This window comes from Suncus etruscus, chromosome 17 (genome assembly GCF_024139225.1).
Source record: "Suncus etruscus isolate mSunEtr1 chromosome 17, mSunEtr1.pri.cur, whole genome shotgun sequence".
Taxonomy (NCBI): domain Eukaryota; kingdom Metazoa; phylum Chordata; class Mammalia; order Eulipotyphla; family Soricidae; genus Suncus; species Suncus etruscus.
This window is the reverse complement of record NC_064864.1, coordinates 58762583-58789089: the sequence shown is the minus strand read 5'-3', so window position 1 is coordinate 58789089 and position 26507 is coordinate 58762583. Positions and strand designations below refer to the sequence as shown.

The 26507-nt window shown below is 43.3% G+C and overlaps 1 protein-coding gene across 2 annotated transcripts; it reads left to right on the top strand.

Annotated features, from left to right (window-relative positions):
* The first annotated feature begins 417 nt into the window (after nt 1-417).
* Nucleotides 418-20909, top strand: ZDHHC6 (zinc finger DHHC-type palmitoyltransferase 6). Of its 2 annotated transcripts, XM_049764489.1 has the most exons (11): nt 418-482; nt 1526-1988; nt 4768-4859; nt 7570-7729; nt 9858-10019; nt 12057-12110; nt 14660-14827; nt 15647-15688; nt 17742-17887; nt 17976-18022; nt 20382-20909. In XM_049764489.1, exons 2-11 carry the CDS (start codon nt 1722-1724, stop codon nt 20483-20485), a joined length of 1242 nt encoding a protein of 413 aa, XP_049620446.1. In that variant the 5' UTR covers nt 418-482; nt 1526-1721; the 3' UTR covers nt 20486-20909. The 2 variants fall into 2 exon arrangements, with proteins under 2 accessions (XP_049620446.1, XP_049620447.1); XM_049764490.1 differs by lacking the exon at nt 418-482 and having other exon boundaries at nt 1942-1988; nt 4768-4857; nt 7660-7729.
* The last annotated feature ends 5598 nt before the right edge of the window (nt 20910-26507 follow it).

Sequence of the window (26507 nt, the reverse complement as noted above, 5' to 3'; positions counted from 1 at the left end):
GAAAGGGGGTCACGCGGGGACTAGTGGAACTCGGGCGAGGCAAGGAACCCCCCAGGAAACGTTTCCCTCCAACCAGCTGAGTCGAGAACCCAGGACAGCTCCTCCCGGAAACCCGGCCGCTTCCTGGTTGTTCTCTCGCGATCTCAGTCCTCCGGAAACTGAGCTAGGTGCGATTTTTAGTTTCCGCTTAGCTTTCAAGAATCTGACTAAGGAAAAGCACAAGCTCCCCCAAAGTCTACCAGATAAACCAGATGGATTATTAAGAATCGCTGGAAGTAGTCGGATGATGAGGATTGTTATCATTTTGGCCTCTTTGCTCTGGGAAAGCGGATCCTTACAAGGGGTGCTCGGGCGCCCGGAAGTGGTTTCCCGAGGGAAGAGTGAGGAGGGAGCACAACCCGGAAGTGACATCCCGGAGGCTGGCTGCGCTGCGGGCGGGAGCGCACGCCGAGCTCCTGTCGCTTTCTGCTCTCTGCACCGAGGTGATTGAGTTCTCCCCAAAAGAGAAGGTTTGCTCCGGCCGAGCCCGGGTCGGCTCGGACTTGCGATGGAAGAAGTGTGAGCACCGGACGCCGGGAGACTGGAGCCCCGGGCAAGAGGTGTAACCGCGACCCGGGCGGGCCGCGCCCCACCTAAGTCCAGACCTGTCCTGGAGGCTGAGATCGGCCACTTTTTTTTTTTTTTTTAAAGCAGGTTGCCTTTTCTCCCGCTGAGGATTTCTGAGCGTTCTGCTCCGGGCCACGGGTGGGGAAACTGAGGCTTAGTCTGTTGAACGTGAAAGTCTGATTCCTCCCCTGCCCGGATTTGCCTTCCCGGCTCTGCTCCTGGTCTTCCCGCAGCTCGCAGGCCTGTGGCTTCGCATCCTGGGGGACACTTCCTCGGCTTCTATCCCCCACCCCCGCACCTTGCCGGTGTCACTCCTGTTCCAAAACTCTTCTCCACACACATTCCTGAGCTCCGCTTCCTTCTCTGCACCCCCGTCGCATGCTCTTTCTGCCTCGCCGCCCCTTCTTTCCCCTGGACCTCAAGAGTGTTTGGGGTGGGGGGTGCAACCACAGGCTGAGTTGACTCGGAAATCCAATAGATCCTGGAAGTCGGAATTCCTCGGCTTGGGTTCTTCCTTGACTTGTGGCTTTGGTCTAATCTCTTTTCCTCTGATACTGTCTTTTCTTTAAAAAAAAAAAAAAAAAAAAAGGAATCCGGAATCTGGACTCATCCATTCCAAAGTATTGCTTCCCAACTCTAAACTTTGCTTCCTCAAACCCTTCCTCTCAGTTTGGGATGTCATAGTTCCCCCCCCCCGGAAGTTGGTAATCCAAGGAGTTAAAAAATGATTTTATTATCACGTCCCTTCTGCACAGTATTCAGATTGAACCTTTAGTTTAGTTTTGATGAGATACAAATGGCTGTTTTCTTAAACTTAACCGGAGACTGGTCCGATGCAATTACACTTTGATGTCAACAAGTGCAGTGTGGAATGAGTACAATGTCTTACTGAACTTTGTCGTGTTTTTTTTTCCTTGAGGTTGGATTTCAAACCAAGCTACTGGATTGTTCTGGTACAGATAAAGAGCCAGCGAATTGTGTGGCAGTATCCATGGCACACTTGCATTAACGTCTCACCACTTACAGCTTTGACAGTTAAGAGACACTGTCTTGGACTTTTGGCACATGGAAATGTGTCATTCTTTTAACATAGGAAAGCCTTCTTCCACACCAAAATGGGGACATTGTGCTCAGTTATAACGTTTGAAAATCTCCGGGAACTAAGTCGACTGTTTCACTGGGGCCCCTTTATAGCCCTGGGTGTTATAGCAATAATCACGACGATGACCATTATTGACTCTGTGTTGTGGTATTGGCCCTTACATACCACGGGAGGAAGTGTGAATTTCATCATAGTGATAAATTGGCTCATCATGATTCTTTATAATTACTTCAATGCCATGTTTGTTGGACCAGGCTTTGTCCCTCTGGGGTGGAAACCGGTAAGAAAAAAAGATTCCTTAACACATTGAACTCAATTGATAATCATTTAGTCTTTGCCTTATGAACTAACCAGGAAAGCAAACTTTTAATTTTTGTTTTAGTTGTCTGTGTGCTATGTTAATCACAGCTCATTTAAAGAGCAAAGAATTTTACTTTCTGGGGGGGGGGGGGGGAATCACACCTAGTGATGCTCAGGAGTTACTCCTGGCTACGCGCTCAGAAATCGCTCCTGGCTTGGGGGACCATATGGGATGCCGGGATTCAAACCACTGTCCTCTGCATGCAAGGCAAATGCGCTACCTCCATGCTATCTCTCTGGCCCCATTTCCTGAAACTTATAATGGGGAAGGTAGTCCATGACCATAAAGTTTCTGGGAAGATTGCCTCCCCACTTGTTTATAATTTTACAATGCCATTTAGCACCAGTATTCCTTTTTATTTTTCTTTTTTGGGGGGAAAGGGGAGAGGAGAGGGGAAAGGAGAGAGTGAAGAGATGAAAGGAGAGGGGAGAGGGAAGAGGATTGGAGAGGGGAGAAGGGAGAGGATGGGAGAGGGGAGAGAGAAGAGAGGAAAGAAGGGAGAGGAAATGGGACAGGAGACCAGTATCCCTTTTCATGTAAAGTATTAACTTCCTTGAAAACCGAGGAAACCTTCAAAACAACAGGTTTAAGCAATAAAGTTTTTTAAATTGCAGACAAATTATAATGTGGAATATAAAATTAATGTATGGCTTCTGAAGAATTGTAAGAAAGCTTATGCTCATGGATTTTCAAATTCTGCACTAGAGAATGTCTCTTGATAACTTGTTAGAATCACAAGATCTTGAGTTCTACCCCAGATCTACAGACTCAATCTGCATTTCATAAAATTCCAAGATGATTCCTAGCTATTTAGAGTTCTGGAGAAAAACTAGTTCACTCTTTGAGTTAGGCTCTGAGAAATCTGTGAAGACAGACACCCTGTCAGTTTGTACAAATAGTCTGTAGAGTAGAATGATGTGAATGCTATTGAAGTGAGAATGATCTGATCATTTTCAGTGGGGAAGCAAAGGGGGGAAGACTGGAATTTCCATAGGAAGAGAGAAATAGAATAGGTCTCATTGAAAGTATGGTGGGGGGCTGAAGCGATAGCACAGCAGTAGGGCCTTGCGCACGCTAACCTAGGATGGACCGTGGTTCAATCCCCCAGCGTCCCATATGGTCCCCCAAGTCAGGAGCAATTTATGAGTGCATAGCCAGGAGTAACTCCTGAGCATCACCGGGAGTGGCCCAAAAACCAAAAAAAGTATAGTAGAGCAAGAATTCTGAAGCAATGTGTCACCTCCTTTTGCTGGAAAGAGATTATGAGTGTAGGTAAGGCTGAAACAAAGGCAGGTTGTAGAAGGCCTCAAGCACACAAGAAACTATTAATACAAACGAATTATTAGAAGTGTTCCGGGGCCGGGCGGTGGCGCTGGAGGTAAGGTGCTTGCCTTGCCTGCGCTAGCCTAGGACGGACCGCAGTTCGATCCCCCGGGGTCCCATATGGTCCCCTAAGAAGCCAGGAGCAACTTCTGAGCGCATAGCCAGGAGTAACCCCTGAGCGTCACAGGGTGTGGCCCAAAAACCAAAAAAAAAAAAAAAAGAAGTGTTCCAACAGAGTCTTGTTATAATTAATGTGTTACAGGATTATAGAGTGGTTGGACTAGAAAGAAACTCCAGTAATGGGGCTGGAGCAGTAGCACAGTGGGTAGGCTATTTGCCTTGCATGAGGCCAACCTGGGTTCTACCCTTGCTTCCTATATGGCCCCCTGAGATTTCCAGGAGTGATTTCTGAGCAGAGTCAGGAGTAACTCCTGAGTGTCACTGGGTGTGGCTCAAAAAAAAAACAAAAAATGAAACTACAGTAAAGAAAACCACATTGGGGCCAGAGAGATAGCATGGAGGTAGCGCATTTGCCTTGTATGCTGAAGGACAGTGGTTCGAATTCTGGCATCCCATATAGTCCCCCGAGCCTGCCAGGAACGATTTCTGAGCATAGAACCAAGAGTAACCCCTGAGCTGCCAGGTGTGACCCCCAAAAAACAAAACAAAACAAAACAAAAAAAAAAAAACGTTTGCAAGCAGTTTAAGTAGGCAGGCATCAGGTTTCTAAAAGAACATCTACTCTGATGGGTGAATCCTAACTCTTTTTATTTTTTTAATAAAATAATAATATTTTTATTTAAACACCATGATTACAAACATGTGAATCCTGACTCTTGATATCTGTCAAGTTGGCAGCCACTATCTTTCTGCTCTTAAGATTTAGAGATTTGGGCCGGAGAAATAGCATGGAGGTAAGGCTTTGCCTTTCATGCAGAAGCTTGGTGGTTCGAAACCCGACATCCCATATGGTCCCCCAAGCCTGCCGGGGGCGATTTCTGAGTGTAGAGCCAGGAGTGACCCCGAGCGCTGCCGGGTGTGACCCAAAAATCAAAACAAAATAAAAAAAGATTTAGAGATTTATAGAACTAGCTGTACTCAGTGACACTGCTTTTGTGTTGTGGGTAAAGCAGAAGGAAGAGAAATAAAAAAAAAAAAAAAAACCCTCTGGGTAATTGGGAAGTTGATTCTATTAAATTGTTACTGAAAAATACTTTAGTCCAAATGAAAGGGAAGTACAAAAGTATTCGTCCTGCCACCAAGATCTATAGAGGACAGTCAAAATCATAGAAAAGTGTTTAGAAGGCTTGCATACATCTGTTATTACGTAGGCTTGCTTATCTGATATATCTTTGTTTATATTTTTGCTGCCAAGGAAAACTCTCAGGACAGTATGTACCTCCAGTATTGCAAAGTCTGCCAAGCATACAAGGCACCGCGGTCCCATCACTGCAGAAAGTGTAACAGGTACTGTATGTCTCTTCTTTTCACTGGGGACCAAGTGTTGCTCTTTCTACCAAATCAGTCCTAGTTTTATTCTTTCAAGGTGGCTACCTCGTTAAAGAGATTGCCAACATCCTTAGGTTCATAAACTCCATTTTACTTTAAGTTGTCAAGTCTAATCATCTGAATCTCTTATTTTGCTTATCTAAGTGAAAAGATTATTTTAGAATGAATTTACTTTAGAATCTTGATGCTCCAGCCTACCAATGTAGGACCCCAGATCTCTTAGCTATACCACCTCCACCCTTCTCACAAGCCCCTGGGCTAGAAAGTCACCAGTTCTGATGTCTGTCTTCCCTCTGACCCCACACTTGGGGTGGGACCAGCCCTCCCAGAGCTAAATCTGCATGTTCTAGCCTACCAATGTGGGACCAAAAACCCCATAATTACTCTGCCTTCACCTTCCTCCCAGGCCTCTAGGCCAGAAAGTCTCTGGTTCTAAAGTCTGTTTGCTCTCTAATCCCAAAATCACACAAGTGCATAGTGTCCACATGAAGACATTTGAAAATATATCTTCTGTTTCCAAACAGGTGAACCATAGCACTATTTTTTATATCAGAATATAGCCTCAAAACTCACTTGACCCAACAGTAACTAGTCAACACTTTTCTTAACATACTCAACCCTGAATGATTAGGAAAATAACCTGAACTGTATATGTATTATTAGCTACCATTTGGTAGAAACACTTCACCAGATCATCTCTCAAGCAATGGGGAAACTAAGATCAGCTATAATTGTAGATAGGGAAAGATTCATAGGCAAATCTTCAGTCCCATAAAAATGCTTGAGCCTGGTTGATGAAGACCTAAAATTAACAACACTCAGTGCATTGACAACAGAAATCAAGGAAGCACTGGCCAGTGAAATTAAGCAGTCATTACATGAGAAATTTAACCAACTGAAAGAACTCTTTCAGAAGATGAGAGAAACTATACAAATGGAATTAAAGGAGCTAAAGAATACATTAGCAAGCCATAGTAGCAGAATCATGCAGGGGGAGAACTGTGTAGATGAACCTAGAGATAAACTGCAAGCCAGCACCAATAAATAAGTTGAAAAAGAAAAGAGCCAAAAGGATGGAAGAAAATGTAAGGTACTTAATGAACAAAGACAAAAAAGATAATCTCCAAATTATCAGAATAATAAAGTGAGGAAAAAAGGAAAGAGGAAGAACAAGTAGTGAGAGAGGTAATAGCAGAACTTTCCCATTCTCTGGAAAGAGGCAGCTGCAGAAGTCCAAGAGGCCAAAAGAGTACCAAACAAGTAAACTAAAGTTTACTGGGAGTCAACTAAAGAGGTGAAAGACCTATACAAAGAAAACCACAAAACTGCTTCAAGAAATAAAAGAGCATTCAAGGAAATGGAAGCACATACCTTCTTCATGGATTGGAAAGATTAACATTAAAATGGCAATACTTCCCAAAGCATTGTACAGATTTAATACTTTGATTGTTGTAATAAATGTTAATATTTTATTTAAAACAAAGAAAGGAAGAATTGCAAGCATACTTGATTTATTTCTTTGCCAGGAGCAGGGAAAAAACACTACTTTCCTGCACTTTCCATAGATTAGATTCATTGTGCTTTTTGCACATCCTCTTTAACTACCTTTAGAGTTGTTCTAATTTATTTATTTTTTGTTGTTGTTGTTGTTTTTGTATTGGGGTTACACCCGGCAGTACTCAGGGGTCACTCCTGGCTCCAGGCTCAGAAATCGATCCTGACAGGCTCAGGGGACCATATGGGATGCTGAGATTCGAACTACCAACCTTCTGCATGCAAGGAAAATGCCTTACCTCCATGCTATCTCTCTGGCCCCTGTTCTAATTTATTAAAGAGGCCCACTTTTCCCTTATTTGGGATGTTGATTAACACTTATACTTTATCAAAGGCTATTAAATGAATCCTGGGCTCTTAGCATAAACAAGTCTTCCCTATTGGAAACCTAATGAGAGAGGAACAGGATTACTAAAAACAGTGTCAAGTAAAGCTAGACCTTTTTAAGTGTGTAGTTCCACTGCTGAGTATAAAATTCATATTGAGAATGTGGAAGTTCAGAGGAATCCTTGGAAATGATTAAGATTTAGTTGGAGGAAATGTTCTAGCAATGACCAGGAAAGGAGCAAGCTGTGACTCTGTTATGCTGTATTTTACGGTCCCAAATCTAAAAGATGAGAACAGGAAGGAAGTTCCCTCAGTCTGGTGGAAATTTATAGGTGACTTTATTGAGTCTCTGTTGTTCTCCACTTCAGTAAGTACATGTCAGAGCCAGCAGGAGGTTACTAACTTGATTCTCTGAGCTCTCAGTGGTCCTCATGATTTCTCTAAACAACCTCTTGCAGCAGACATCTTTCCTCAGAAGCTGCTACAAAGGCTGCCTTGTGCTGTTCAAAATTTACAATAAATTACTGTTCCCTCATTCATTGTCACTATGTACCATAAATGATGCAGTGAAAGATTTGTAATGCACTTTGGTCACAATAAAAATCAAAAAAAAAAGTTACTGTTACAGGTTGTTTAAAAACACGTAAGATTTTTCTCTGTTTATGATAGAGAATTCCTCTGTGATTTATGATCCTGCTGTATTTATCTTTTTTTGATCTTTTGAAACCCAAAGTTACTTAAAATAGATGGAAATTTCTTCAATTTTTTTGTAAATTTTTCTTATTAGGTGTGTGATGAAAATGGACCATCACTGTCCTTGGATCAACAACTGCTGTGGTTACCGAAACCATGCTTTCTTCACAATGTTTCTTCTTTTCGCCCCACTGGGGTGTATTCATGCTACCTTCATTCTTACTATGACTCTGTACTCACAGCTTTATAATCGGGTAAGTGAAAAATGTTTCTAGCAAAATTATCCATGCCATGTTCAATGACGATTACTTTAGAAATCATTTGTGGAGAGGCCGGAGAGATAGCATGGAGGTAGAGCGTTTGCCTTGCATGCAGAAGGATGGTGGTTCGGATCCCAGCATCCCATATGGTCCCCCGAGCCTGCCAAGAGCGATTTCTGAGTGTAGAGCCAGGAGTAACCCCTGATAGCTGCCGGGTGTGACCCAAAAAAAAAAACAAAAAAAAAAAAAAAAGAAAGAAAAATCCTTTTTAGAAATGTGATTACTGGGGCTGGAGAGATAGCATGGAGGTAAGGCATTTGCCTTTCCTGCAGAAGGTCATCGGTTCAAATCCTGGCGTCCCATATGGTCCCCCATGCCTGCCAGGAGCTATTTCTGAGCATGGAGCCAGGAGTAACCCCTGAGCACTGCCGGGTGTGACCCAAAAACCACAAAAAAAAAAAAAGAAAAAAAAAGAAAAAGAAAAGAAATGTGACTACTATATTTTAGGTGGGGAAACATCTTTGTTGTACCTTTTTATGGATTGTTCTTTTAAAATACATAAAACAATTTCAACTTGATAAGCTTGGTTAAACATAGTTAGAAAAGGAAAGATAAGACTGATGCTTTCTCTTTTTATCCATTCATGTAGCAAATTAGAGCAAGTTCTTTTGTTCGTTTTGTCCCTATTCCTCAAAGAGGATGAGGAATGTGAAGTACAAGGAATAGGAAAAGTATGAAGAATAAGGGAAGGCTATATTCTTAAACATTCAGCAAAGTGCTGAGTTGTCTTTTGGTCAAGTGGTCATAAATGTTCAGAGGCCACAAATTTTCCTACGCAGAAGGAAAATGAGGAACAGGGGACAATAGAACCATGGCAGAACAGAGAGCTCATGTCCTTCATAGGGAAGACAATCCACCTTCAGTTTTAACCAGCTTCTGTGTTTGGGAATCCTCCCCACATAGGTCTTTCACTTTTTATTTAAAAAAAAAAAAAAAAAAAAAAAACCATAGGCCAGAGTGATAGCACAGCAGTAGGGCATTTGCCATGCATGTGGACAACCCAGGACGGACCAGGGTTCGATTCCCAGCATCCCATATGGTCCCCTGACCCTGCCAGGAGCGTTTTCTGAGGGCAGAGCCCGAAGTAACCCCTGAGTGCCACTGGGTGTGACCCAAAAACCAAAAATATAAAATTAAAATTAAAGAACTCAGACAGAATCTGAATTTCTTTTTTTTTTTTTTTGGTTTGGTTTTTTGGGCCACACCATTTGATGCTCAGGGGTTACTCCTGGCTAAGCGCTCAGAAGTTGCCCCTGGCTTGAGGGGACATATGGGATGCCGGGGGATCGAACCTCGGTCCTTCCTTGGCTAGCACTTGCAAGGCAGACTCCTTACCTCTAGCGCCACCTCACCGGCCCCCATAATCTGAATTTCTTACTGTTGTGCCTACCTGAATATTTTAAAACATTTTATTGACACTGAGCATATGTAGATTGTATGTAGTCAACTTACATTTTCCACTTCTTATTCTCAGCTTGTGGGTCATGAAGGAAGAAGCAAGTAGGTGCTGGGCTGTAGTTGCTGTGAAAGATCACTAAATGTAGGAGAGTAGTGGATGCATGATGCCCTTGGAAGGCTAATGTTAGTGAAGTCTGCCTGACACTTTTCTTTTCTTGGGGAGTAGGGTGGTCACACCCAGTAGCACTCAAGGGTTATTCCTGGCTCTGTGCTCAGGAGTCACTCCTGGCAAGCTCGGGGAACTACCATATGGGATGCTAGGAATCAAACCCAGGCCCATCCTGGATTGACTGCATGCAAGGCAAGTGCCCTACCACTGTGCTATCGCTCCAGCCCCCTGCCTGACACTTTTCTGAAGACACAATATGAAAGCAGTCCAAGTGGCATTGCTTGATGCCATTGCTCCTGTTGTATGAGATCCTGTTGAATGATATTGCTCCTGTTGGCATGAATTTAAGCTACAGCATTAATAGCTGTGTTTGTTTTGACCAGTCTTGGGTTATCATTTATTGGTCTTTGTGATCAGTTTTGTTTAAATGTGATTCTGGAATCAAATCATTTCTCAGAAGCAAGTCTTGTAAGCATGTGCTCTTACTGCTTCTAGCTCTCCTTTGGATGGAACACAGTGAAGATTGACATGAGTGCAGCCCGGAGAGACCCTCTTCCAGCCATTCCATTTGGATTAACTGCATTTGCTGCTACCTTGTTTGCCTTGGGATTAGCTTTAGGAACAACCATAGCAGTTGGGATGTTGTTTTATATGCAGGTATGTTTCTCTACTACTGTTGCCCATCACTAAGAGCTGTCAAGTCATTTGAAGCAGATTGTAATGAAGAAGAAAGCTTATATTTAATTACACAGTACAGTTCATTGTTCTATCACCATAACTTTAATCTTTGTATTAGCTTATTTTGAAGTAACTCAACCAGAATGTCTCATTAATTTATTTCATTTTCAGGATATAAAATTGGAGTTACATATAGTACTTTATAGCCAAGAAAGTTCCTTCGACTTAGAGGGACATTTATAGTCAGTCTCATTTGATCCTCATAGTAAGCCCCAAAAGGTTAAAGTATAACTGTAATATTAATATTAAATTGTAGGGGTCAGAGAAATAGCACAGCGGTAGGGCGATCCGGGTTGACAGTGGTTCGATTCCCAACATCCCATATGGTCCCCTGACCCTACCAGGAGCGATTTCTGAGTGCATAGCCAAGAATAACCCCTGAGTGCCACTGGGTGTGGCCCAAAAACCAAATATATATGTGTGTGTATATATATATTTATTTGTAATACCTTGCAAATTTATAACTGAATAACAAAAACTAAGCGACTTACCCATGCTCATCAGTACATATATTCAGAAAACGTAATTCTATTACTTTATAGCAGCATGTATTTTAATCTTGATCATAACTAGTATACCTAACATTTATCGGATAGTTAGATGCAAGACCCTTTTAGGTACTTAGGGGATTTTATAGCTCATTTAATGTCTGTCACACTATGCATATCTGGTGCCATTTAAGGCCTCCTTTGTGATGAATTAATTTCTGAAATTATAGTTATGAGAGTGAAGGGGATCCTGCCCCTAAGCTTACTAGTTTTCTAGTTCAAAGTCATGTATATGTTATTGAAGAGCATATATTTGTGTGTATGTATATTATATATATATATATATATATATATATATATATATATATATATATTATGAAGAGTTCTGAGACTATTGAATGAGGATGTGATCTTGTTGGGAGGTCACAAAACATTCCTTAGGACCCATTTCATCTGATTCATTATTTACTATGTCGAGTTTTGAGTTTCCTTAACATATAATTAATATTATAGAAAAAATTAAAATCCTCTAGTGTGAAAAGCCCTCAAAGGTGGAATTATTCATACCTAGAAAAATTGACGAATAGAAAGAATCTGACTATATTCTATTTTTTTTTGTGTGTTTGATTTTGGGTTTGGGTCACATCTGGCTGTGCTCAGGAGTTACTCCTGGCTCTATGCTCAGAAATCGCTCCTGGCAGGCTCAGGGAACCATATGGGATGCTGGGATTTGAATCAACATCCATCCTGGATAGGCCGCTTGCAAGGCAAATGCCCTACCACTGTGCTATCTCTCCAGCCCCTGTTGGTTTTGTTTTGTTTAGTTTTGGTGAATATGTTCTATTTTTAAGACTAGGGCGACTGAAGTGAGTCACTGTTATTTATGAGAAATAGATTAATCATGAAGTTAAGGTTCATTGAAAATAGTTTTAATAGCAAAACATAGTACTGAAGAATGGATTATATAAGTGTTTTATTAGTCCTCTAAACCTTGATCAGATGACAGTTCTTAAATGTGGATGGTTATTAAAGTAGATTTGATCATAGATTTAAGCAGTCACTTAAGTAGAGTCACTCTACAATGCATAAGAACAAGACTTCAGAGTCAGCTTTTTTTTTTTTTTTTTTTTTTTTTTTTTTTGGTTTTTTTTTTTTTGGTTTTTGGGTCACATCCGGCTTTGCTCAGGAGTTACTTCTGGCTCTGTGCTCAGAAATCGCCCCTGGCAGGCACGGGAGACCATATGGGATGCCAGGATTCGAACCACCGTCCTTTTGCATGGAAGGCAAACGCCCTACCTCCATGCTATCTCTCCGGCCCCAGAGTCAGCTTTTACTGTTTAACCTTTGACATCTTGGTATCTTCATCTAAGGAATGAAGCAGTGAAACTTATCTCAGGGATAGTATGAAGATGACAGATTTTGGTGAAACCTTAAGTCACATAAGTTTTTACTATCATTTAATTTCTAGATGAAAATAATTCTCAGAAACAAAACCTCTATTGAATCATGGATTGAAGAGAAGGTAAATATTTTCATGGTTATCTCAATATCAATGAAGTACAAATAATAAGTAGACCGGATTAACTAATGCCTAAAAATGAAAGAACTGCTACCAAATGGCTTCTTGTGGTATCTGTTTGCCACATGAAAGATGAATCTAGCAGGCATTTTAATTCCCTCCTGATTTACAAAAACTCCTAGAATAATGTGCTTCTGAGATCCTCTGGCTTGCAGAAAAGGACCATATTGGAGTGCCAAGGATCTAACCCACATTGGCCCTATGCAAGATGAGCCCCCTACCCACTATACTGTCTCTTCTGCCCCACTTTTAGTTTTGTTTTGTTTTTGTGTTTTCCGGGCCACACCCATTTGATGCTCAGGGGTTACTCCTGGCTAAGCGCTCAGAAATTGCCCCTGGCTTGGGGGGACCATATGGGACGTCAGGGGATTGAACCGTGGTCGCCATCTTTTCTTGGCTAGCGCTTGCAAGGCAGACACTTCACCTCTAGCACCACCTCGCTGGCCCCCAGCCCCACTTTTAAAGTGTCTTGCCAAGCTCAGAAGTTATTTTAAAACAGGTACTCTGTTGCTGAGTAAAGAATTTAAAAGTTTGGGAGAGTTATCTAACATTCCCTGTGCACATAGCCTTGTTTCAATCCTCCAGCATCCCATATCCCACATCCCACATCCACACAGGCTGAGCCTGCCAGCTACCAGAAGTGATTCTTCAGTACAGAGCCAGGAGTAACCCTGAGCACCACCAGGGATAGCAAACACACACACACCAAAAAAGAAGTTGGTGTTGTATTAAGCTTAAAGAAAGTGTTTTACAATTACTAGACAAAAATTTTATAACAAATTTAGCTGGGTTTGTACACTTTGTGGGAAAAATAAAGTTTCAATATATACCACTAGATGTCAGTAGAACTTAAGACTTGATCTAAGCTAATTATTAACTTAAGTATAAATGCCTGGACATAATTTATGCAATATATGTATAAAGTTTTAATATAGGTGGACATTTAAATGAGTATATCTTCATGGTGGTAAGAAATTTAAAAATCTATATATAGCTACATGTTTTAAATATATAATTTTCTGGCTGGAGACAGGTTATAGAGGTTAAGGAGCATATCTTGCATGCAGTTTACCCCAGTTCAGTGCCCCGCACCACAAAATCCCCTAATACTGAGAGGCCGCCAAGCATTGAGCCACCTCCACAGTGACCTGGTTAATCCCCAGCACTGCACGGCCCAAGCAACACCCGCCACACCCTCAGATCCTCACAGTGAGTTGCCAGCCAGTTGCTAGGAGTGGCCCCTTGGACCCTGAGCACTACTTGGGGAGATCCCAAAATAATTCTCACAAAACTGTGACTCTACTATTCCACTTTTCCTTGCCATTTCTACAAATAACATTATTGTCCTACTCCCTGTTCTGGAACTGTTAGGTGCAATTATACCCCCGGTAATAATCCCTTCTATCCTAGATAAGTACTTTTCTCTCTAAAATCTTGTTTATCAGCATTCTAGTCTTTATATCTAGATTCTGTTGTTACTGAGCTGACTGGAGCATTGAAGATTTTTTAAATATGTGAAGCAAAGCTACCGAGTCTTGTAATAAGCATGTTTGAAAGCTGATCCCTAAATAAGCTTTGTCCTGCATTTTCTGGATGATCTCGTACAAGTTGGTGGGTGTATGAGGTTCTCCCTGTGATGTGATAGATTTATCTTCAGGTATAATAATACAACAAGGAAGAAGTTTTTTTGAATTTTTATTATGAACTTTGTTGATATAAAGAATGAATATCATAGATTATAAATACCCTTAGTTGTGAATTGTCTGTAACCAGTTTATCACAGAACTCATGGATTCCACAAAATTCTTTTCTTGATTGTTCCCTAATCTATGCTTGCATTGGATGATGGAGTACTGTGGTCAGGAGACATTGCAATTATCTGCAAATCATTCAATGCCAGGACCTGAGGATGGGGTGCAATGCCAAGCACATGGATTGGTTACATACAGTACATGCACCCCAATCTTTCTACACCCCAATTTTTGTACTCTCTGGCCAAGAAGGAAGTACTTTATTATTTATTTGTTTGTTTGTTTCTTTGGTTTTTGGGCCACACCCGGCGGCACTCAGGGGTTACTCCTGTCTCTGCATTCAGAAATTGCTCCTGGCAGGTTTGGGGGACCATATGGGATGCCAGGAATAGAACCCTGGTTCATCCCAGGTCAGCCTCATCCAAAGCAAACACGCTGCCATTGTCCTGGGAGAAGTGCTTTAAAGGATGAAATAAATTTGAGGAATAAATGTTCTCAATAGTATGTTATTGACGCTCAAGGGATAGATAGTACAGTGAGTAAGGCATTTGTCTTGAATGTGGCCCACCCAGGTTCAATCCCTGGCAGCCCATAGAATCCCAGAAGTGAGCCCTGAACAAAGAGCCAGGAGTAGACTCTGAATGCTGCCATGTGTTACCCAAAATCAAAGAAGAAAAAAAATGTTACTAACAGCCGTTGTGAGTAGGCATATTTGCCAACTTACATTTTTGTTATCCACAGGCTAAAGATCGAATTCAGTACTATCAGCTCGATGAAGTCTTTGTTTTTCCTTATGATATGGGCAGCAGATGGAAGAACTTTAAGCAGGTATTTACGTGGTCTGGTGTTCCCGAAGGAGATGGTCTGGAGTGGCCAGTTCAAAATGGTTGTCATCAATACAGCTTAACCGTGAGTATTTGATTCAGATAGACTTTCCTGTAAAAGGTCCAGGTGGGATGACAGGCAAAAACAATATTACAACAATTACTCAACACCTCACCTCCTTGACCTCAACTTCACCTTATCTCAGTCCATGTTTTCATATAAAATAGTCACAAGTTTTCATTAATACCCAAAACTGAAGTTAATAATCTAAGGCCTAAGAGATTAATAAATACAGTGACTATAACCCTTGCCTTGCATGTGGACAACTGGAATTTAATCCCCATCACCACATTTGTTCCCTGACCAAATCAGGAGTGATCCCTGATCACAGAGCCAGAATAAGCCCTGAGCACTTTCAGTTGTCCAATAACTGGGAGGGAAAAAGAACTGAAACTCTGAAAAGCACACTTTGTATCTTGTGGTCCTTTTATTGGAATTTCTCAATTCTCTGCTATAGATCACAGTATTTGATGAATTGTTGCTAAATAAATGGGTGAAAACTGACTCATAATGGAGTATTTTCATTGAGACTTATTGGCGATGAGTTTTACAGTCTGTCACCTTGTCACTGATGAACCATTGAATCTAAGTCTTCTTCACTGTAGGCAACACCTGGACGCTTAAAACTGCAGAGACACAATGGCCTGTCTTAGCCCAGGGGCCCTGTGATTGTACCTAGGAACCAGAGCACTTTATTCTCATTCTGGAAAACATGTGGCCCTTAAACTCTTAACATGTTCTGAATCTCCGGGAAATTGAGTGTGTTGTAGTACTCTAATTAAAGATGAGGGAAGTTTCAACACTGAGATGAGACTGACTTTTTTTTCTTTTTATATCTTCCAGATAGAACAATTGAAACAAAAAGCAGATAAGAGAGTCAGAAGTGTAAGTACTTTATAGCAATGATACTCATTTCTCTTTTCTCCAGGGATCCTCAAACTTTTTAAACAGGGGGCCAGTTCACTGTCCTTCAGACTGTTGGAGGGCCAGATTATAGTAAAAACAAAAATTATGAACAAATTTTTATGCACACTGCATATATCTTATTTAGAAGTGAAGAAAAAAAATGGGAATAAATACAATATGTGGCTCACGGGTCATAGTTTAAGGACCATTGCTTTAGACAGATTCGTTTTATATATATATACACATATACATAAATACATACATACTGTATTTTCCAGTGACCCCCTACTTTTCCTATTAAAAGATAGGGTTTGAGCAACAGAAAACCACATACCAGTGATGACACCCAGAGGCTGGATGGGTTGCAGTGGTTGGAAACTCAGCTCCTCTGTGTGCCCTGAAAAATTGAGCAGGATAAGCAGAGGACTGAGTGATGATGCCTAGCAGCTGGATGGGATGCGTCTGTAGAGGGGGGCAGATCACTCGTCCCTGAAGCTGGAGTAACTTTTAGCATGCTGTATACCGGCGTATAAGAGGACCCCGACTTTTTTTTTTTTTTTTTTTTTTTTTTTTTTTTGGTTTTTGGGCCACACCCGGCGGCGCTCAGGGGCTACTCCTGGCTGTCTGCTCAGAAATAGCTCCTGGCAGGCACGGGGGACCATATGGGACACGGGGATTTGAACCAACCACCTTTGGTCCTGGATCGGCTGCTTGCAAGGCAAACACCGCTGTGCTATATCTCCGGGCCCAAAGTAATCAGGCCTACCTCAATTGGCCTCTTTTTTTTGTTTTGTTTTGGTTTTGGTTTTTGGGCCACACCCGGCGGTGCTCAGGGGTGACTCCTGGCTGCTCAGAAATAGCTCCTGGCAGGCACGGGACCCCCGACTTTTAAGACATTTTCATGGGTTAAAAAATTATCTTATGGGCCCGGAGAGATAGCATAGCGGTTTTTGCCTTGCAAGCAGCCGATCCAGGACCAAAGGTGGTTGGTTCGAATCCTGGTGTCCCATATGGTCCCCCGTGCCTGCCAGGAGCTATTTCTGAGCAGACAGCCAGGAGTAACCCCTGAGCACTGCTGGGTGTGGCCCAAAAACCAAAAAAAAAAAAAAAAAAAAGTCATCTTATAAAAAAAAAGTTGTCTTATATGCCGAAAAATATGATATATATTTAATTAAATAGTTTTATCTGGAGGACTTCGAGAGACCTTAGTCAATTTATATGGTCATGGTAACAATATATTTTCTCAATATAGGTTTGTTTTCTTAATATGAAACCCATCTTTATCTTCTTGTTAAACAATTATCTAACACAATGATCTAAAGTGAAATTAAAATTTCATGGGCCCGGAGAGATAGCACGGTGGCGTTTGCCTTGCAAGCAGCCGATCCAGGACCAAAGGTGGTTGGTTCGAATCCGGGTGTCCCATATGGTCCCCCGTGCCTGCCAGGAGCTATTTCTGAGCAGACAGCCAGGAGTAACCTCTGAGCACAGCCGGGTGTGACCCCCCCCCAAAAAAAATTTCTTATTTGGGGGGCCCGGAGAGATAGCACAGCGGTTTTTGCCTTGCAAGCAGCCGATCCAGGACCAAAGGTGGTTGGTTCGAATCCCGGTGTCCCATATGGTCCCCCGTGCCTGCCAGGAGCTATTTCTGAGCAGACAGCCAGGAGTAACCCCTGAGCACCGATGGGTGTGGCCCAAAAACAAAAAACAAAAAAAAAAATTCTTATTTGGGTTGAAATAGTCACATCGCAAGCAGTTAGTAAGCAAGCAGGTAGTTGTTTTAGGACTACAAAATTATGCTACAAATAAAGAGCATTCCTCTTATTGGCAAAGTTTATTGGATAGTACTGCTCTAGAATTTAATTCCTAGAAAGCCCTTGGAAACTAGAATCATCAAAAGCCTCCTGTAAAGGAGCTGGGGAGCTGGGAAGGAAAAACTTTTTATAATTATAAGTCTGCATTTAACAATTTTAACCCAAACTTTAAAACACAAAGGTAAACTTAGCATTGTTCCTCTGCTCACTAATGGTAGGTTCGCTATAAAGTCATTGAAGATTATAATGGTGCCTGCTGTCCTTTGAATAAAGGACTCAAAACCTTCTTCACGAGTCCCTGCACTGAAGAGCCCCGAATAACACTCCAGAAAGGGGAGTTCATTTTAGCTACAAGAGGGTTACGGTAAGTGCTGAGAGCATTGAATTTCTCCTTGGACAAAAATTTCTACTTGGTCAGAGCCTTTGTAATTTTAATCTTTTAAATATTTCAGACACTGGTTGTATGGAGACAAAATTCCTGATGATTCCCTTAGTGAAGGTAAGGAGAATGGAAGAAACGTTTAAAATAAGCCCGAGACACCTGGCAATATGGCAAACTTGACAAGAATAACTTGTCAAGAAACAATAACATGTCAGATTTATTAGGAGAAATAGATTGATAGGCACATAGCTCCATAACAGAAATGATCCCATGCTTCTCCCTAGCACTGTTTTGTCAGATCTTCTCAGTGAAAGCTGACATTTGAGTTCATGCAGGTACTGGGGCAGTGCTCAGTTGGCTATTAAAGCACCTCTCCCCACAGCACCTAGGTGAGCAATCTCAGTTACCTTTCTTTGGTGAGGGAGCCAGATCACAGAGAAGTTAGACAATCTGCCCAACATTACACAGTGAGCCCAGGAAGAGGCAGGGCCACCACATATAGCACCTAAGCCTGTGTGTCAAGCCACCATGCTGTCTCTTGTATTTGAATTTGTATTTGTCTCTTGTATTTGTACAAACCTTTCACATAAAAAAAGGCAGTGGTTTGAGGGGCGGGAGCCACAGTATGGCACATATGTTGTTTGCCTTGCACAAAACCAACCCAGACCTGATCTCTGGCATCCTGTATGGTCCCCTTGGCACCACCAGGAGTGATTCCTGAGTGCAGAGCCAGGAAAAAACCCAAAGTACCACTGGATATGGCCAAAACACAAAACAAAAGCCAAAGGATTGAAACTTTTATTCTTAAACTGAAGCATTTTTCCTTTTTAAAATAAAGTTTAATCCAGGTTATTCTGAAAAACACTGCTGGTGGTAAATTAGCCCCACTTGATAACCTAGGCCACCATTTTTGTTTTTGCTTTTGGGCCACACCTGGCGCCACTCAGGAATTGCTCCTGGTTCTGCGCTCAAAAATCGCTCCTGGCTGGCTTGGGGGACCAAACCCCAGTCCATCCTGGGTCGGCTGTAACCACTGTACTGTGCATCACTCCGGCCCCTAGCCCAGGCCACATTGTTACAGAAATGTTTATATTAGAAATGATCTAAGAATGGGCCGGAGAGATAGCACAGCAGTAGGGCATTTGCCTTAGACACAAAAGGACAGTGGTTCAAATCCCGGCATCCCATATGGTCCCCCGGGCCTGCCAGGAATGATTTCTGAACATAGAGCCAGGAGTAACCCCTGAGCGCTGCTGGGTATGACCTAAAAACAAACAAACAAAAAAAAGAAATGGTCTGAGAAGAAAAGCAAGAAGGCTCAGGTAGAGAATGTCCTAAAAGAGGGAAGAGATGGGGAACCAAAGGCACCTTCACCGTCTCACACCCAGAGAATACCCAGAAAGGGACATTCTTCTCAGGCATCACCATCTTGCCCTGAGGGAACACCCAAGAGAGATGTTCCCCCTCAGGCACCTTCACTATCTCACATCAGAGAACACCTCACAAGGGATTTTTCCTTCAGGATGGTCTGTCAGAAAGGGACATTCCAATGAACCACTAAAGGGTTGCAATCTCTCCTAGATAATGAATTGGGGAATTACTGCTTTCATAATAACCATATCCCAGGCCAGAGCGGTGGCACAAGCTGTAGGGCACTTCTCTTGCATACACTAACCTAGGGCGGACCGCAGTTTGATCCCCAAGAGTCCCATGTGGTCCCCCAAGCCAGGAGCAATTTCTGAGCGCAGAGCCAGGAGTAACCCTTGAGTGTCACCCGTTGTGGCCCAAAAAAAAAAACAAAAAATAAAAAACCACACATATCCCAGCCTCTCAAACTTTGCTATAAGAGATGATTAAAAGGGCTGGAGCTATGCAGGTAGGGTGTTTGCCCGAGTTCAATCCCTGACATCCCTGAGCCTGCCAAGAGTGATTTCTGAGCACAGGACCAGGAGTAACCCCTGAGCACAGCTGGCTATGGCCCAAAAAAAAAAAACAAAACAAACTGAAAAAAGGTGGTTAAAAAAGAGAATAAAAACTAATAAGCTTATTAATTTGGGGCCGGAGCAATAGCACAGCAGGTAGAGCATTTGCCTTGCACACAGCTGACCTGAGTTTGGTCCCCAGTATCCTATATGGTCCTCCGAGCCTGCCAGGAGTGAATTCTGAGCACAGAGCCAGGAGTAACCCCTAAGTGTTGCCTGGTGTGGCCCCAAAACAAAAATTAATTAATTTAAAGTAACTGGTCTCAGGCCTGGAGAGATAGCACAGTGGCGTTTGCCTTGAAAGCAGCCAATCCAGGACCAAAGGTGGTTGGTTCGAATCCCGGTGTCCCATATGTCCCCCGTGCCTGCCAGCAGCTATTTCTGAGCAGACAGTCAGGAGTAACCCCTGAGCACCACCAGGTGTGGCCCCCCCCAAAAAAGTAAAGTAACTGGTCTCAGTATTGTTACTTCAAAGTGTTTTGTTTTCTCTACAGGCGTTTCGAGAATAAGAGGATGGTTCCCTAGAAACTGTGTGGAAAAGTGTCCTTGTGATTCTGAAACAGATCCTGCCCCAGAGGGCGAGAAAAAAACTAGATAGCTACTGTCAAAGTATATAGAAGCTGCCAGCTGCCCATGATATCTGATCCCTGGCGAGTCCAAAGCCTCCCCCAGGTCAGCTTAGGGTAGGGTGGAAAAAGAAGAATGGAAGTATTTGGAATCAAACCTCAGAGCAACTACATGAAACAAATCTTCATTGCCAAGGGAGAAGGACTGTTTTAACAGTTATACACTACAGGATTTACCTGCACAGGGGAAGATTGAACAAATGATTGGGTGTATGTACATGCGGTATATCAGGTCTATGGACCTATGTGACTGGGGGAACATGACCAATGTGACCTACATGACCAGGGGAAAGCACATGAAGTGGGCTTTGATGTGACATGCCAGGTATTTGTTCCAACAGGCACTCATCTCCTCTTCCAGCAGGGGATTGTGGAGCTCCTTCCTTTCGGGGGCTCCTTTCTTTTTTTTTTTTTTTTTTTTTTTTTTTTTTTTTTTTTTTGTGGTTTTTGGGTCACACCCGGCAGTGCTCAGGGGTTTTTCCTGGCTCTGTGCTCAGAAATTGCTCCTGGCAGGCACGGGGGACCATATGGGATGCCGGGATTCGAACCGATGACCTCCTGCATGAAAGGTAAACGCCTTACCTCCATGCTATCTCTCCGGCCCTCGGGGGCTCCTTTCAGCGAGTGAGAGTCTCGAATTCCCTGCTGGAATGGCAGTCTCAACAGAGTCCAAACCTGTCTGAAGGGCCCCAGCTACAAAAGTCCATTTTTTTTTTAATAACCGCTCCATTACTTGAAATCGACATATATTACTAAAGAATTATGCAATGACCCTGCTCCGGTTGAGGTTCTTTTCCTCAGAGATGTCCTCATGCCATGATCTCAATATTTCTTAGCATTTTGAAATGGAGAAGCCATTCAGCATATGCCTTTGAATTCCTGCCCCTCTTGACCACCTCTGCCTCCTCTCCCCAACCAGCACCCCTAGGAAAGCAAAAGTCCTTCTCCCCAGTAAGTCTGTTGTGTCTTCTCTAGGACTTCTCATTGCTGCACTCTGGACCTCATCTGCAGGCAGAGCCCCCTCCTTCGACCAGGAGCATCTGCATGTGATGCTTTAATCCAGTTTTTCCTCCTCGATACTTCTTATTCTTCTTATTTGTCATATTCTAGATACTAGAGAACTTAATTTGTCAGGTTCGATGTAAACTCAGATTTTGTTACCTGTCTTTTAATAAGGCAATTTTTTTTTGTCAAATCTAATAAAGATCAATGAATGTTCTGTATAGGTCACAGTATTTTCTTGAAGCATTTTTCTTTTGAATGCAAAAATATTTTTTCTTCCAGAAAAATCCAAAGATTTTCTCCCTTTTACTTAGGGAGAAACTGCCCTGCCACCCTTTGAAAAATGAACCTTGTAATCATGACTCACGATGCTGTGCTTCTTCTCACCTTCTAAAGCCTGTTCATGGCATGTGTAGATGATGGCATTCTTAGAGAACATGCCTGGGGAGAACAAACCACTCGAGGCTAGCCTCACTCAAAGCCCGACGCCATGGTGTGCTAAGCAAAAAGGTGGACTTGAATACATAAAGTTGGGCTTGTGGAAATGCCGAGAAATTGAGTTACACTTGACAGCAGTTGGTCTTTCCAAAGTAGGGGACTTGAACTTTGGAAGTCAATCTTATGGGAATTCTGGGGAGATCATTCAAAGGGCTAGTGTGCAGTTTGTGTTTTGCATACAGGAGGCCTGGGTTCTATCCCCAGCACTGCATGATCTCCTGAAATTGGGGAGCAGCCTCTGAGCACTACCGATTATAGCCTTCAACTAAAATAAAACCAACAAAGAGGAAGGGACCTTCCAAAATAGAATAAGGGAAGGAGTAAGAGATAGTATGACCAACCAGTTTCGGTCCCTGGCATCCCATATTTTTCCTCTAGCCCACCAGAGTGACTCCTGAGTACATAGCACTGAGCATTGCCAGGTGTGGGCCAAAGGCCAAACCAAAAATCTAGAATAAGGAATTCTTGGGCCAGAGTGATAGTACAGTAACTAGTTCACTTGCTTTAAACAGTTAACCAGGTAATTCCCCAATTTATTATGTAGGAGAGATTGCAACCCTTAGTGGTTCATGGGAATGTCCCTTTCTGACGGGACCTTCCTGAAGGAAAAGTCCCTTCTGAGGTGTGTTCTCTGATGTGAGATAGTGAAGGTGCCTGAAGGGGAACATCTCTCTTGGGTGTTCCCTCAGGGCAAGATGGGGATGCCTGAGAAGAATGTCCCTCTCTGGGTATTCTCTGGGTGTGAGACGGTGAAGGTGCCTTTGGTTCCCCATCTCTTCCCTCTTTTAGGACATTCTCAACCTGAGCCTTCTTTCCTTTTTTTTTTTTTTTTTTTTTTTGGTTTTTGGGTCACACCCTGCAGCGCTCAGGGGTTACTTTTACTTCGGCTCTACACTCAGAAATCACTCCTGGCAGACTCGGGGAACCATATAGGATGCTGGGATTTGAACCACCGTCCTGCGTCTAAGGCAAACGCCCTACCACTGTGCTCTCTCTCTGGCCCATTCTTAGACCATTTATTTTATTTTTATTTTATTTTATTTTGGTTTTTGGTTCATACCCGGCAGCACTCACGGGTTACGCCTGGCTCTATACTCAGAAATCACTCCTGGCAGGCTCTGGGGACCATATGGGTGCCGGGATTCGAACTGATGACCTTCTGCATGAAAGGCAAACACCTTACCTCCATGCTGTCTCTCCGGCCCCTCTTAGACCATTTCTAACAAACATTTCTGTAACGTGGTGTCCTGGGCTAGGGGCCGGAGTGATGCACAGTGGTTACAGCCGACCCGGAATAGACTCGGGTTTGGTCCCCGACATCCCATATAGTCCCCCAAGCCAGCCAGGAGCAATTTCTGAGCGCAGAACCAGGAGCAATTCCTGAGTGCCCACCAGATGTGGCCCCCAAGCCCAACAGAAATAGTCCTGAGCACAGTCAGGTGTCTCCCCACACAGCCTCCCAAGAAAAGAAATTGTTAGGGATCTGGTGACCATTGAAAAGTAGCCATCTGGGGGCCGGGCGGTGGCGCTGGAGGTAAGGTGGCTGCCTTGCCTGCGCTAGCCTAGGACGGACCGCGGTTCGATCCCCGGCATCCCATATGGTCCCCCCAAGAAGCCAGGAGCAACTTCTGAGCGCATAGCCAGGAGTAACCCCTGAGCGTCACAGGGTGTGGCCCAAAAAAAAAAAGAAAAGTAGCCATCTGGGCCCGGAGAGATAGCACAGCGGTGTTTGCCTTGCAAGCAGCCGATCTAAGACCTAAGGTGGTTGGTTCGAATCCCGGTGTCCCATATGGTCCCCCGTGCCTGCCAGGAGCTATTTCTGAGCAGACAACCAGGAGTAACCCTTGAGTACCGCCGGGTGTGGCCCAAAAACCAAAAAAAATAGAAAAAAAAGAAAAGTAGCCATCTGGGCCAGAAAGATAGCATGGAGGAAAGCCGTTTGCCTTTCATGCAGAAAAAATGGTTCGAATCCCAGCATCCCATATGGTCCCTGGAGCCTGCCAGGAGCGATTTCTGAGAGTAAAAGCCAGGAGTAACCCCTAAGGGCTGCCGGGTGTGACCTAAAAAAAAAAAAAAAAAGTAGCCATCTTATGGAGGGTAGCTGAATGGACAGGACTAAATGTCACCTGGAAAGCCAGAGGGTGATCTAATGAAGAGGGTATCTAAAGGAGATAAGGAGGCACCTCTCTGGGTGAATGTTTGTCCTATGCTGAGGCAACAAGAAAACAAATCGGATTCTGTCTGGCACGTTGGAGGGGCAGGATGGCTGCCAGGGAGATCTGAGTAGAGTGAGGTTCAGGCTGAGAGATTGAGAGAATTTCCCAAGGGAGCCCTTAGAAATTCCTACCTCCCCTGCGTCAGGTAGCCAAGAGATCTGCTTTCCTAGACGTGGGCTTTAGACCAGCGTTTTTCAACCACTGTGTCGCGATATTGTTTGGTGTGTCGTGAAAAAACTCAATTTCTTCTGTAACATGCTGCTTCCGCAAACAAAGCTATTTTGACATTGCTCCCATTTTCCACTACATATCTGTGTGAGATGAGCTTTTCAAGCCTGATTGCTATAAAACTAAAGACAGAGACTGAGAGCTGTTGATGAAGAGTTATGTGTGTCTTTCTTCGATTCCTGCCAGAATATCAGCTTTGTGTTCAGCCAAACAGGCCCATGTTTCACACCGAGTAAGTGAACAGAAATATGAACAATTATAAAATACTTTATTATTTTATAATAAAGTAATTATAAAATAATTTGTGTTTACTTGATTCCTATTCAAGAGAATTACTTTACATATAGGGAATATAGTTAATTTAACAGAGTTAAATTTTTTTTAACATTTTCTTTTTGTTTGTTTGTTTTTTGTTTTGGGGCCACACCCGTTTGACACTCAGGGGTTACTCCTGGCCATGCGCTCAGAAATCGCCCCTGGCTTGGGGGGACCATATGAGACGCCTGGGGATCAAACCGCGGTCCGTCCTATGCTAGCGCTTGCAAGGCAGACACCTTACCTCTAGCGCCACCTTTCTGGCCCCTTTTTTTAACTTTTTTTTTTTTTTTTTTTTTTTTGGTTTTTGGGTCACACCCGGCGGTGCTCAGGGGTTACTCCTGGCTGTCTGCTCAGAAATAGCTCCTGGCAGGCACGGGGGACCATATGGGACACCGGGATTCGAACCAACCACCTTTGGTCCTGGATCGGCTGCTTGCAAGGCAAACGCCGCTGTGCTATCTCTCCGGGCCCTTTTTTAACATTTTCTAATGATGGTGTGCCTATGCTTTGTTTTGTTTTGTCACCCCATGAAAAAAGTGTGCCTTTCAGGGCCGGAGAGATAGCATGGAGGTAGGACATTTGCCTTGCATGCAGAAGGATGGTGGTTCAAATGCTTGGCATCCCATATGGTCCCCTGAGCCTGCCAGGAGCAATTTCTGAACATAGAGCCAGGAGGAACCCCTGAGCGCTGCCACCGGGTGTAACCCAAAAACAAACAAAAACAACAACAACAACGAAGTGTGCCTTTGCACAAAAAGGTTGAAAAACACTGCTTTAGGGACCGGAGAGATAGCATGGAGGTAAGGCATTTGCCTTTCATGCAGGTCATTGGTTCGAATCCCATATGGTCCCCCGAGCCTGCCAGGAACAATTTCTGAGCATGGAGCCAGGAGTAACCCCTGAGCACTGCTGGGTGTGACCCAAACTGCCCCTCTTCCCCCCACCCCAAAAAAAAAGTAAAACACTGCTTTAGACCATTCTGGAATAATCTCTTTAACTCCAGTTAAGAGCCAAGAGAAGCAATATTTAAGTCTACTCCGAAGACAACAAAGTGGGGGCTGGAGCCATAGTACAGCGGGTAGGGCATTTGTCATATATGTGGCCCACCTGGGCTCAGTCCCCAGCATCCATATGGCCTCCTGAGCCTGGCCTGCCAGGAGTGATTTCTGAGCATAGGACCCAGAGTTACTCCTGAGCGCCAGTAGGTGTAGCCCAAAAAACAAACAAAACAAAACAACAAAGGTGGTTGAGAAGGAAGTGAGAAAACTTAAATTGTGTTAATGTGGTGGGCATTTGGACTCATACTATTGTTCGATTATTTGCAGTTCTAGGGTAAGGCCTTATTATCCAAAACTAGTTTCCTTCAGAAATTACCCAACTTGATTCCTTCCTAGAAACATCATCATAGGCTTCACTCCCTACCATCTTCTTTTGGATATACCCAGTGGTGCTCAGGGCTTACTCCTGGTGAGCTCGAAGACACTTTGGGGATCTGGGGGTCTAACCTGTGCCACCATGTACAAGGAAAGCGCCCCACCCTCTACTATCTCGTTGGTCCACTCTCCGTACCATGCTAATCAGGTATTCCTGAGTGGTGCTCTGGCACTGACATCTTTACCTCCCATGCGAGTCTAGTATGCAACCAGGTCTGGGCGCCACCAGCTTCCGGTTTTCGGGTGATTCTGGTTTCAGGCTGATGCTTGTCATAGTCAGTGAGAAAACAACAACACTG

Excerpts from the sequence above, each read along its gene's own strand:
- ZDHHC6 (XM_049764489.1), top strand. The coding sequence starts at position 1,722 with ATGGGGACATTGTGCTCAGTTATAACGTTTGAAAATCTCCGGGAACTA. Across the intron at positions 1,989-4,767 it reads TCCCTCTGGGGTGGAAACCG|GAAAACTCTCAGGACAGTAT; the intron begins GTAAGAAAAAAA and ends TTTGCTGCCAAG. Across the intron at positions 7,730-9,857 it reads ACTCACAGCTTTATAATCGG|CTCTCCTTTGGATGGAACAC; the intron begins GTAAGTGAAAAA and ends TACTGCTTCTAG.